Source organism: Somniosus microcephalus, chromosome 24, assembly GCF_052327205.1.
Source record: "Somniosus microcephalus isolate GS21.2 chromosome 24, FLI_Smic_1.0, whole genome shotgun sequence".
NCBI classification, from domain to species: Eukaryota; Metazoa; Chordata; class Chondrichthyes; order Squaliformes; family Somniosidae; genus Somniosus; species Somniosus microcephalus.
The window spans coordinates 56,717,067-56,729,567 of record NC_141010.1 but is presented as its reverse complement, the minus strand read 5'-3'; the positions used below and the strand labels follow the sequence as shown (position 1 = coordinate 56,729,567).

General features: G+C 51.0%; 1 protein-coding gene across 1 annotated transcript in view; it reads left to right on the top strand.

The window, feature by feature from the left end:
- cyb561 (cytochrome b561) overlaps nucleotides 1-12,229 on the top strand; it is a 43,674-nt gene extending 31,445 nt beyond the window's left edge. The window contains exons 3-6 of the mRNA XM_085966627.1: nucleotides 3,190-3,288; nucleotides 4,509-4,612; nucleotides 5,703-5,860; nucleotides 7,450-12,229. Of these exons, the coding sequence (XP_085822753.1) occupies nucleotides 3,190-3,288; nucleotides 4,509-4,612; nucleotides 5,703-5,860; nucleotides 7,450-7,651 (563 nt within the window). The 3' untranslated portion in view covers nucleotides 7,652-12,229. The remainder of the gene's footprint in view (nucleotides 1-3,189; nucleotides 3,289-4,508; nucleotides 4,613-5,702; nucleotides 5,861-7,449) is intronic.
- Nucleotides 12,230-12,501: the final 272 nt, after the last annotated feature.

Below are 12,501 nucleotides of genomic sequence, written 5' to 3'. Positions count from 1 at the left end.
TGAATCCGACTTGACACTTTGCCCTGGATCCCATGGGCTTTTAACTTCATGACCAGTCTGCCATGTGGAACCTTATCAAAAGCCTTGCTAAAGTTCAAATGCACTACCCTCATCTACCCTCCTTGTTACCTCCTGAAAAAATTCAATCAATTTTGTCAGACACGACCTTCCCTTAACAAATCCGTGCTGACTATCCTTGATTAATCCGTGTCTTTCTAAATGAAGATTTATCCTGTCCTTCAGAATTCTTTCCAATAATTTTCCCACCACCGAGGTTAGGCTGACTGGCCTGTAATTACTCGGTCTATCCTTTTCTCCCTTTTTAAACAAGGGTACCACATTAGCAGTCCTCCAGCACCACACCTGAAGCCAGAGAGGATTGAAAAATGATGGTCAGGGCCTCTGCTATTTCCTCTTTTGTCTGATAACGCCCCTGCGAAGCGCCTTGGGACGTTTTAGTATCTTAAAGGCGCTACATAAATGCAAGCTGTTGTTGTGAAACAGGAGAGTTGAGAGTTACGTGAAGTGCAGTACCTGATACACTCGGTCAATGAAACTGGGCCAGAATGTCCATGAGGAACCTTGGTCAGTACGTGTTGCGACAGAGGACTGCTCACTCACGGACAGACACCAACCATCTGGTGCGATAACAGCCACGTTCATGTCATTACTACAATTGGAAGAGGCGCACATCCTGTCTCCACCCTGAGACCCCAGGAATAGGGCCTGGTTGTTTATGTGAAGGATTCATTAACCCAGCCCAGAGTTGACACTCTGCCTCGAGGCTGTTGCCTTTAATGAGATTTACAGCTACAAAGTGAATGGTAAATGTGCTCTTGGATGGATCAGTGTGCTGACTGTGAATCATACACAGACGGTAGGAATGGGAAATCAGATCAGCTTGTGGCCTTGGGCTTGGTGAATTCAATTTTGATCTCTTGGACTATGGAAAGAGGAAGATATTTTGATGTACACTCAGTATAATTGTGCTTTCTCAGTTACAGCCTCAGGACAAACTCAAATCAGATCAGCCCTGACCATTCCACTCACTCAGCCCGTTGACCAGGAGGGGCTCTGTTTGACTTATGAATCCATTCTTCGGAACCCAGCCGCATTTGCCTATTGACCCTTTGTGAGCTGACCGCGTTCTCTCCGCAGTAAAACCCAAATCGATGGCGAAGGTGACGGCACTCTACAAATCCAACCTCCCCTCCCTTTCACCAACACCGGCCTGCCTCGCAACACGACTCAAAGGATACAGACTAACACAGTGTGATCAAGCCCTTCACCACAGGCCCTTGATGCCAGTGAAAGTGCTGGGATCAGTCCACCAGGAGCCTCTGACACTGACCCCTGCCTCCTGCCAAAGTAGCCGGGGTCAGGAGCAAGTTCGCTCTTCTACATTGCGGGTGAGCGCTGTCGCTAAAAGCTAGTGTACAGGTCCAAAGAGTAACCAAAAGAGCTATTGGAATGTTGGCCTTCATCTCGAAGGAGTTCGAATTCTAAATTCAGGAAGTTATGTTTCAGTTGTACAGCGCCTTGGTCAGACTGAGTTTAGAGCACGGTGTTCAGTTCTGGGCACCACAGGATGGATTGGCCTTGGAGCGGGTGCAGCGCAGATTCACCAGAATTATACCGGGGTTAAAAGGGTTAAATGATGAGGACAGGTTACACAGACTAGGCTTGTATTCCCTTGAGTGTAGAGGGTGAAGGGGAGATCTAATCGAGGTGTTTAAAATGATAATGGATTTGATGGAATAGATAGAGAGAAACTATTTCCTCTGGTGGGGAGAATCCAGAACAAGGGGGCAGTGTCTCAAAATTAGAGCCAGGCCGTTCAGGAGTGAAATGTGAGGAAGCACTTTTTCCACACAAAGAGTAGGCGAAATCTGGAACTCTCTCCCCGAAAGGCTGTGGATGCTAGGGGAACAATTAAAATTTTCAAGACTGAGATTGCTAGATTTTTGCCGGGTAAGGGTATCAAGGGATATGGATCAAAGGAGCTAAGGTACAGATCAGTCATGACCTAATAACATGGCGGACCAGGCTCAAGGGGCTGAATGGCCTCCTCCCATTCCTATCCTCGTGAACTATAGATGCAACCTGGGTGCCCAAGTTGGGGGGGTGGAAAGAGAATGATGGTATTGCGCGGAGTCCAGGCACTGGCTAGTCCCTGGGAAGCACCGACACATTGTCAACCTAATTGGTCCCCTTTATGAGGAAGCTGATCTCTTTATACATCTTGGTGTGTTCTTCAAGGGTTCAGGCCAGGAATTCTAGGTGGGCATAATTTCTGCCAGCTAGTATGCCACCTTTCACCTACCTGGCGTACTGACCACCTGGCTGATTCCATGCCAAGGCTGTCCCCCACCGCCCCCTCCAACCCAGCTGTGTCCCCTCAGACATGGGGGACTATGCTCGAGAGGGTCCGCCCCAAACAGCCACCCCCCTCCCCTCTCCCTCCACCAGGAGCTCTGCGCTGAGGCTGGGACTTGGGCTATTGGGGACCCAGCCCAATTCACAGGCCTTCCACCACACTCCTGCCCAACAGAAGGCCCAGAGATTTTCAGAGCTGCTCCATCTCTTCAGGGCGGTGGGATTAGGCAGAATGGGATTGTGCCAAGTGGGGTGGATGGGATTGGGAGGGGAAGAGGAGTGTCTTTGTGACAATCATGGAAGCAATTTTAAAGCAATTGAACAGATCAGATTTTGTGACAATCTATAACTACAGAGCCAGCAGTTTCCACACAAGAAATGAGGGGAAATCTCCCCAATCCTTCATTATAAACAGGAGGGACACTGGAATTCACCGCGGTTCCTGTTATGTCCAAACCTGTACTCTACCGTGTTCAGTGGGACAATACTTCAGAGGCTATATTCAGGGCTGGCATTCAGTTCCCAGCTATTGCTGGTTTACTAGGTCAGCCTGTATGCTCTTAAATCCATTCAGGGCCACTAAAAGTAACAACATTTTGAAAGAAAAGCAGAGCATTGAGGGAGACTGAGGTCAGGCACAGTGTCCTTTGTTCACGGTGTAGCATCTTGGTTATTAACCAGACCCCATGTTTCACTCAGAACCTCCCCCTCAAATAAAACCATGAAAACATCACCAGAGCTGCAACAGACGTGGAGCAACCCATCTCACCCTGTCCTGAAGGTTACTGACAACCTAGTGTCTCTCTCTTGCAGCAATCCTGGTGTACAGAGTCTTCAAAAACGAGAGTAAAACCACAGTGAAGATACTCCACGCAGCCATCCACCTGATCGCACTGGTGGCAGCCATTGTTGGTAAGTCTGGGGTGGCAAAGGACAGCGACACTCAGTGTGCAGTGAGAATGGGAGTGTCAACCTGCGGGTGAATGCGTGTGTGTGAGTGTCAGTCCACGTGTGCGAGTGTAAGTCCATGTGGGTGAGTGTGAGTCAATGTGTGTGTGCGAGTGTCAGTCCATGTGGGCGAGTGTGAGTCCGAGTCCATGTGTGTGTGTGTGTGTGTGTGAGTATCAGTCCATGTGGGTGAGTGTGAGTCAACGTGTGCGAGTGTGAGTCAGTGTGTGTGTGCGAGTGTCAGTCCATGTGGGCGAGTGTGAGTCCATGTGTGTGTGCGAGTGTCAGTCCATGTGGGTGAGTGTGAGTCCGAGTGTGTGTGTGTATCAGTCCATGTGGGTGAGTGTGAGTCAACGTGTGCAAGTGTGAGTCCACGTGTGTGTGCGAGTGTGAGTCCATGTGTGCGTGTGTGTGTGTGTGTCAGCACGTATGTGGCTGTGAGTGCACGTGTGGGGGTGTGTGTGCACACATTCGTGTGTGAGTGCACATGCATGGGGTAGGTCATTGGGAAGCCAATGGAAATCAAAATTGGGAGAGACGCAAGAGACACAAGGGAGAGAGAGACAGCGTGAGTGAGAGAAAGAGTATGAGAGAGAGAGTATGACGGAGAGAGAATGTGCTTGTGAATGAGTGACCCTGTTGCTGGGTGGTAAATGAAGGTGTTTTGCTTCTGATTTGGGACTGCGATCCCTCTCATCTGAATGGTGGAAGGGCCTGAATCAAAATTTAGGTTGTGGTGAGTGGGATTAGGGACCGAGACAAACATTTTATTATGACTGGAATCGGCGTGTGATGACCAGTCGGTACGGGATGACAAACGCAGACAGCGTGAGGTGGCACCTGGGCTCCGTGTATCCTAGGGCTCAGTGTGTGACTGGTGACCAGGATCGGTGGATTGGTGACCAGGGTCGGTGGCTCTGATTGGTGACCAGGGTCGGTGGCTATGATTGGTGACCAGGGTCGGTGGCTCTGATTGGTGACCAGGGTCGGTGGCTCTGATTGGTGACCAGGGTCGGTGGCTCTGATTGGTGACCAGGGTCGGTGGCTCTGATTGGTGACCAGGGTCAGTGGCTCTGATTGGTGACCAGGGTCAGTGGCTATGATTGGTGACCAGGGTCAGTGGCTCTGATTGGTGACCAGGGTTGGAGTGTGTGGACTCTGATTGTGTTTTTTTCCACTCCTAGGTATGGTCGCTGTGTTTGGTTTTCATTCAGCACAAAATATACCCGATATGTACAGCCTACACAGCTGGTGTGGCCTCATAACCATCATTCTCTTCTGTACACAGGTTAGTCCCCTTCACTGTGCCACTCTTTGCCCTCCAGGGGCAGTCACCCACAGGCACTCCAAGGTAGGGTAGACTCACCTTGAAATCTGGAACTCTCTTGCCCAAAAAGCTGTTGAGGCTGGGGGTCAATTGAAAAAAATCTGTTAGACAAGGGTATTAAGGGATACAGAACCAAAGGCAGGTAAATGGAGCTAAGATACAGATCAGCCGTGATCTAATTGAATGGTGGAACAGGCTGGAGGGGCTGAGTGACCTCCTCCTTGGCTGCTGACTGGAATCTCCTAATAAACAACAGGCAAAATACCTCAGATCCTGGAAATCTGGAAACAGAAAAAAGCTGGAAACACTCAGCCGGTCCGGCAGCATCTGTGGAGAAACAGAAGTCAGTCAGTTGATGGTTCAGCTCCAAAGACACTTCCTCAGGGATCTGATGATATCTGGTTTCAGGGCAACTCCCACATGATGTTGAGCAAACAGTGATCAGAACTTACAAAACAGTCGCACTTGGTAACAAGCTAAAACTAAGCAACCTTGGTAACTAGGAAACGCTTGCTCATTCTCATCACCATAGCAACCACACTGGCCTTGCTAGCGTGAATGAGCAAACAGCAACAACTCAGATAACTTGAATTTATATAGTGAGGAAGGGAGAAACACACACGGCTCATTGAAGGAGGGTCAGGAGAGGGGACCAAAGTCTCTTAAAGAGAAAGAGGGTAATTTAGGGAGGGAGTTTCTGAAAGTGGAGGTATACAAATAAGGCCAGAGATTCTGAATAGTCATGAAAATATAATACATGCACTCAAAGAGGGACAAGCAGATAGCTGGAGGAATCCAGAATCTGTTGGCGTACTTGAAATCGACATCTAATGGGAGGGGGCTGACATACGAAGGGATTGGGAGGATGAGATGAGGGGACCGAGATTCCTCGTGTACCCTATAACTACCTGAAGATTCAATTGAAACCAGGTCTGTTCCCTCATCGATTGACACTGAAACTCCTCTGAGATGCTCTTTGTACCGTGCTTGTTATGCTGTGTTAGTATTGGGTTAAAGGTTAAAGTGTCTTTTGTTGGCCCTCCTTTTACAGTGGGTTATGGGACTGATGTTCTTCCTGTTTCCTGTCACGGCCTATTCTCTCCGAGCCCGCTACCGACCGCTCCACGAGTACTTCGGACTCGGACTATTTATTCTGGCCATCGGGACCTGCCTGCTTGGGATCACAGAGAAGCTGCTCTTCTCCATCAAGTAAGGATCAGTGGGGCACTGGTAGGGTCATAGGATATTCGGAAGGCGCCCGAGCAACGCTCGGTGCTCACATTAAGGGCACAGTGTCCAAATGGGGCAGAAGGTGGCAGGTTCAATCCTCAGTCTACTCCGTGTTGGTTGATCTCAGCCTGGGTAACAGTGCTCTAGTTAGCCTCAGTTACCCAGGGCCTATGCAAGGGGGTGATTACCCAGAATTCCCTGATGGTTGCCTAGCGACCTCGTGCTGGAGAGTGTGTGCAGGTGGACGTCAGCGGAGGATAGGATTGAGGTTGGCCATGATGCCACCACAGAGTAGCCGCTCCCCAACCTTGTCCAGGATCCCACATGAAGTACAACCACTGACGCAGGGTAGCGGAGGCTGCCCGCAGGCCCCGCCCTCCGGGAGGAGGCTGCCCGCAGGCCCCGCCCTCCGGGAGGAGGCTGCCCGCAGGCCCCGCCCTCCGGGAGGAGGCTGCCCGCAGGCCCCGCCCTCCGGGAGGAGGCTGCCCGCAGGCCCCGCCCTCCGGGAGGAGGCTGCCCGCAGGCCCCGCCCTCCGGGAGGAGGCTGCCTACGGACTGTAGGCCCGCTCTCCAGGAGGAGCCAGGCCTTTAAGTGGGCCGGGTAGAAACTGGAAAATTAAAATTAAAAAAATAAGAAACAGTTCTAATATTTTGCTTTATGGTTAAAAATGGTTCTTTATATGTAAAAACAAAGTCTTGGTTTAGCACAAAATAGGAACCGAGTCTAGTCTGATTGGTTCCGGAGAACCCATGTGACCTTATCATGCTTAAAAGGGACAGTCAGAGGTACAATGTCACGTTGTCTCTTCCTCCCGCTCCCAATGATGCTCAACAACACACATTCAGGTTTATTTCGCCTAAAGATTGGGTTGTCTCGTCCTGGTGTCTGCTTTACTGATAGGGGGTTTGGATCAGTTCTTCCAGGTTCTGTTTTTCAGTTTGTAGGTCAGATTAGATCAATTTGCATGTTCTGTTATTTAAGTTCTACTGGTTTTGGGGTATTTGGATCCTGTTCAGGTTTCTGTTTTGGGACCCGGGCATCGGTAGCCCTTAATGTGGCCGATGTTCGTTCAGGCAATCAACATCTGTTCCACTGCGAGATTTTCGTGGGGTCCCCCCAGGCACAGAGGTCTATGAAAGAGAAGCAAAGATCCGTGACTCTGGGTCTCTGCCCCCTCTATGTTGCCCTGGGATGCCCACTCTTGGGTCTTTACCGGAGAGAAACAGGCCAACCATTCCCACAGTTGGGGGGACGAGACACTGATTTTTTTTTTCGTTTTGTTTTTTAAAATGTTGGAGACGGGATAAAATAGCTGTTTGATCAAGCATCACCCAATCGGGTGATTGAGAGCTTGTTTGCCTTCCAATTGGCCGTTGGTAGGCGGAGCCTCGTGGGGACAGGCGTGTCGGGCGACCAATGGCGGGAGTGTGGGGGGCGGGGCGGTTGGAGGCAGGAGGTCACGCGATCACGCCTCCAGGAATACATCCAACCAGAGTTGACAACGCTGCCAGATGCGGCGGCTCAGAGTGCCACGGTTTGTGATTGGTTTAACCCTTTTCCCTTGCAGAGCCACCTACTCGCAGTTCGCGCCCGAGGGAATCCTGGCGAACACGCTGGGCCTGGTGCTGGTCGGGTTTGGATTAACAGTCGGTTACATCGTGACGCGCAGCGAGTGGAGGCGGGTCGCCAGTCCCGAGGAGGAGGCCCTCTCCATGCATTTCAAAAGCTTGACCGAGGGCGACAGCCCTGGATCACCAGAGGGATCATAAAGGTCAAAGTTCAAATCAGTAGCGTCAAGTGAACACAAATAACGACCCTGGTGATGCCATGTGAGTGAGTGCCTGTGAAAAGCATGGGGTCCATTGGTGTCTCACTCTGTCACTTTTGGTTAATAAGACCTGTGCTGATTTTCTTCTCGAATGCCAAGTCGTCTCATTCCCCGCCAATAGGTTGTGTCTGCCGTCCATTAGTGGCCGTCTTATCCCAGCAACATGGAAGAAAAAAAAAGCTGGATGAATCGAAGGGTAATGATTAAAAATTTAGCCTGGGGAGTCGGATGGCGCAGTGGGCCTCTCGCCTCTGGGACCAGATCCAGTCCAGGCTGATGGGACGACCGTCTGCTGGTGGGAAGGGCCCTCTGTGGAATGAACTCGAGCAGTCTCAGCCCAGCTCCCAATAGGCATGGGACCACACTAAGGTGCTCTCTCTCTCTCTCTCTCTCTCGAGGTCAGGCTGGGGCATGGGGTTAGGCCAAAGTAGAGGGAGGTTTACTCTGCTGTACGTGGGCTGTGTGATGTTGGCACGAGATTCCCCAACACCAACATCCCTCACCTTCACGCACACAACAATAAATTAAAGCTTACACCCGCGGTGTAGACTGGACTTTGAGAATAAGTCCAAATAAATGGGTAAGATTGATTAATTTCCCTGAATTGACCACTTCCGGTCTGCACCAGATGTACTTCATTGACTAGAAAGCGCTTTGGGACGTCCTGAGGTTGTGAAAGTCGCTGTAGAAATGCAGGTCTTCTTTCTTTCAAGAGGCATCATTGCTGAGCTAGATGTTGTCCTCGTTCAATGTCTCGGCACTTTCCAGCAGGGTGGCTAGGCAGTGAGGAGGAGCAGGACCCCAGGCTGATTTTCCCCTCACTAACCCGTGGGGCACGGTGGCCAGTCATACAGCCCCATTCTCCCACTACAGCCTGGATCAGCAACCTAAGCCACGGATAAGGAATTGCACCCTCCTGGTCTGTATGGGTCAGTGTCACACCACCCAACCCAAGGGAACCATCGGGTGAGTATAACAGACGCGGTCTGTGGGGTCCACCCTGTCCCCGGCAGTGGTCAGTCAGACAGGGACAGACTACTCCCTCGCTCACTGGACTGCGCTCTTTGTTTTCCTGGTTTGAGCTGACTCACTGTTTAGCCTGTAGGGGTTTTAAAGGAGGCCAATGATGATCCCTGACCTCCCAAGGAGTTGTCACTAACTGTCATAGAAACATAGAAGATAGGAGCAGGAGCAGGCCACTCGGCCCCCCGAGCCCGCCCCGCCATTCAACGAGACCATGGCTGATCATCCAAACCCTAGCACCCGGTCCCTACACCGACAGCCATCCCACCCAATCCCTATCCCCGTAACCCCACATATTTAATCCCCCCTAACACGAAGGGTCAATTTTTATCATGGCCAATCAACCTAACCCGCACATCTTTGGACTGTGGGAGGAAACCGGAGCACCCGGAGGAAACCCACACAAACACAGGGAGAATGTGCAAACTCCACACAGTCACCCGAGGCCGGATTTGAACCCGGGTCCCTGGCGCTGTGAGGCAACAGTGCTAACCACTATGCCACCATGCCAATGCCACTCCTAACATGCCGTCACTTCCCCTTCCCTCCACACTCCAGGGGGGTAGAAATCGGTACGCATCGCGCCCTTTTCTCAGGTGTAAAACGAGCCCAATGCTTACCAGTGGGAGGGCCTGTGTCCAATCTACGCAGGTGTTCGGCCCACTGCTAAATTCGTCGGGCCCATTTTGTTGGCGTTCCGGATGGCCACCTAAATCAGGCATTAGGCCCTTTCGATATATTAATTAGGAGCCGAACGCTTGTTGAAGGACCCCTGTGCCAAACTGGCCCATCTCTGGGCCAGGGTTGTGGGTGTGAGTGCATAATCTAGGTCGACAGTGACCCGTGATGCCGAGGGAGTGCTGCCGTTACAGAGCAGACTTTTGGATAAGACATTAAGAGAGATCCCATCCGCTTGTTCAGGTGGATGTTAAAGATCCCACGGCTACCATTAGTGGTCTCCTTGCCAACATTCCTCCCTCAGCCTACACCACTGAACACAGGCTGGAAAACCTCACTGCTGTTTGTGGGATGTTGCTGTGTGGAAAGAGGCTTTTTTTTATTCGTTCTTGAGATGTGGGCGTCGCTGGCAAGGCCAGCATTTATTGCCCATCCCCAGTTGCCCTTGAGAAGGTGGTGGTGAGCCGCCTTCTTGAACCGCTGCAGTCTGTGTGGTGAAGGTACTCCCACAGTGCTGTTAAGGAGGGAGTTCCAGGATTTTGACCCAGTGACAAGGAACGGCGATATACTTCTAAGTCAGGATGGTATGTAACTTGGAGGTGGTGGTGTTCCCATATACCTGCTGCCCTTGTCCTAGGTAGTAGAGGTCACGGGTTTGGGAGGTGCTGCCAAAGAAGCCTTGGCGAGTTGCTGCAGTGCATCTTGTAGATGGTACACACTGCAGGCACGGTACGCTAGTGGTGGATGGGGTGCCAATCTAGCGGGCTACTTTGTCCTGGATGGTGTCGAGCTTCTTAAGTGTTGTTGGAGCTGCATTCATCCAGGCAAGTGAAGAATATTCCATCACACTTCTGACTTGTGCCTTGTAAATGGTCGAAAGGCTTTGGGGTGTCAGGAGGTGAGACACTCGCTGCAGAATACCCAGCCTCAGACTGGCTCTTGAAGCCACAGTATTTATGTGGCTGGCCCAGTTAAGTTTCCTTTCAATGGTGACCCCCAGGAGTCTACTACACTCCAAACAGTGAGGCACTTTGAGAAGTGATAACAATGGATCTGATTTTCCTGGTCTTGCTCCTGCTCCCTGGGGTTGTTGGAATGGCCGGCGACAGTGAATAGGGAGAAATTGGAACGGGACTGGAGCATGCAATCCCTGACGGAGCCTGCCTGACTTTCCGTCCGAGATCCCTGTATGTGCTAGGCCCTACCGATCCAATAGCCCCAGGGAATTCTATCCCAGCGTCTTAAGGTGGTGTAGTAATAGTTTTCCTTTCTCACCCTCTTTCTATCCCGGGGCCTTTAGACCGTGGAACTCCTCCCCTCCCTCCTATAATGTCCAGGCTTTCAAATTCCAGTCACAGCGTCACGAACCACTACTGCGCGATTGACCTCCTCTCTCCCGCTGGCTGATGCCTGCACTTTAGCCCCTTTCACGAAGTAGCGCTGAACTGTACCAGCTCAGATCCAGATAGACCTGTCGACAGGGGTGGGACCAACGGCATTATTAGTGAGAAGGTCTGTTTGTATAGTCGTAGTAACCGATTAGTGAGAGAGTATCAAACCGTGCCCTCCGCCCAGTACCAAGCCTCTCCTGTGAGCACAACCTTTAATCTGCCTTATTTATTTCAATTTCCATATTAAACGAGAGATTTATTTGTATTCACTTGACGATTTTATTCAGAGAGGGGTAACTTTAGCCTAACGCCACCCCGTGGGAAAGTGGCAGCAACCTGGGTGTAAAATGGGCGTCCAACTGGCACCTGCCCAGTTCCCACCACCTGAGTTGGGTTAAAATGACCCCCCGTGTGACTCAAGGTGCCGCATCAGTGAACGGCAAGTCTCGGATACCTTTTGCTTACACTGCCTTTGTCAAAGGGACATTGCTCAGTGAATGGTTCCTTCTGTCAGCTTTGAAAATACGTTCCCATAATCCAACTAGGGTCGCCCACTCTGGTTGGACGTATTCCTGGAGGATATCGTCACATGACCTCCCGCCTCGCTCTCAAACCGCCGCCATTGATCACCTGACAAAGCCCTTCCGCGCCGATTGGAAAGCGATCAGACTACAGTACCTGAGGGGATGAATGTTACTTGTCACAAAACAGCCTTTTTTCCTATCCAATATTTTTATTAAAGTTCAAAAATATCATAAAACCCAATTTTTGTCCATGGCCCTCTGATTTTTCCCCTGGGTTGCTCACAGCAGTATCCTGGAGATTAGTCTTTAATTCCTGGAGACTCCAGGGCAATCCTGGAGAGTTGGCAACTCTTGGAGAAACCATCTCCTCTTGAAAGCTGTTTTTGTTTTCCATAATTTCCAGTCTCCACGTTCCACTGGGCCTCCTTCAGGGTCAGAAGAGGTGATCCAGACTCTAACCCCCAGGGCGAGCGGAGCAGCCTGGGTGTAGGGCTTCTATTGTCCTGATCCACCATCTCACTCCGGAACCAGTGGCTTTGCGAGCAGAGAATACGGTTTAGCGTTGACTCTCCGACCCACGTTTGCCACAAGCGAGACCCCCACCCTGAATCGCACAAGCTGGGCCCCCGTGCTAGTATTGTAGGCTGAAGGATGTTACATGAAGATTGTCAATTACCAGAGTAAGTATCAAGTATTCCGGCCAGGGCAGAACCCTGCTGGTCCCGACATCAGCAACAGAAGGAGACGAAGAGGGAAATCGGCCTCCCATCATCCGTTTGTTTATTTTTCTGTGAATGATTTTCAGCTGGGAATGTGCGTCTGCTGGTCAAATACTTACTTCTACACTTTGTTCTGTGCAATACTGTTAGGTTATTAAATAAATGTTGCAGCAAAAAAAACAAATCTGTGTTCCATGTGCTCCTAACCTGCCGGTTCGGGAGACCCATTTGTTCAGCTGTTCCGACACAAACTCCAAAGTCCTCCCTCCCTCTGCGCTGTCATTTCTCGAAGTGAGGTTTAAAATCTGGGGCCCGATGGGAGCGGGTCACTAGCGCCGGGAATTTCTATGGGGATTGACCCGCTCAGGCACCATTAACTTCAGAGGGAGGAGAGGAGGGAGGGAGAGCGGGGAGGGTGAGGGAGAGCGGGGAGGGGGAGCGGGGACGGGGAGGGCA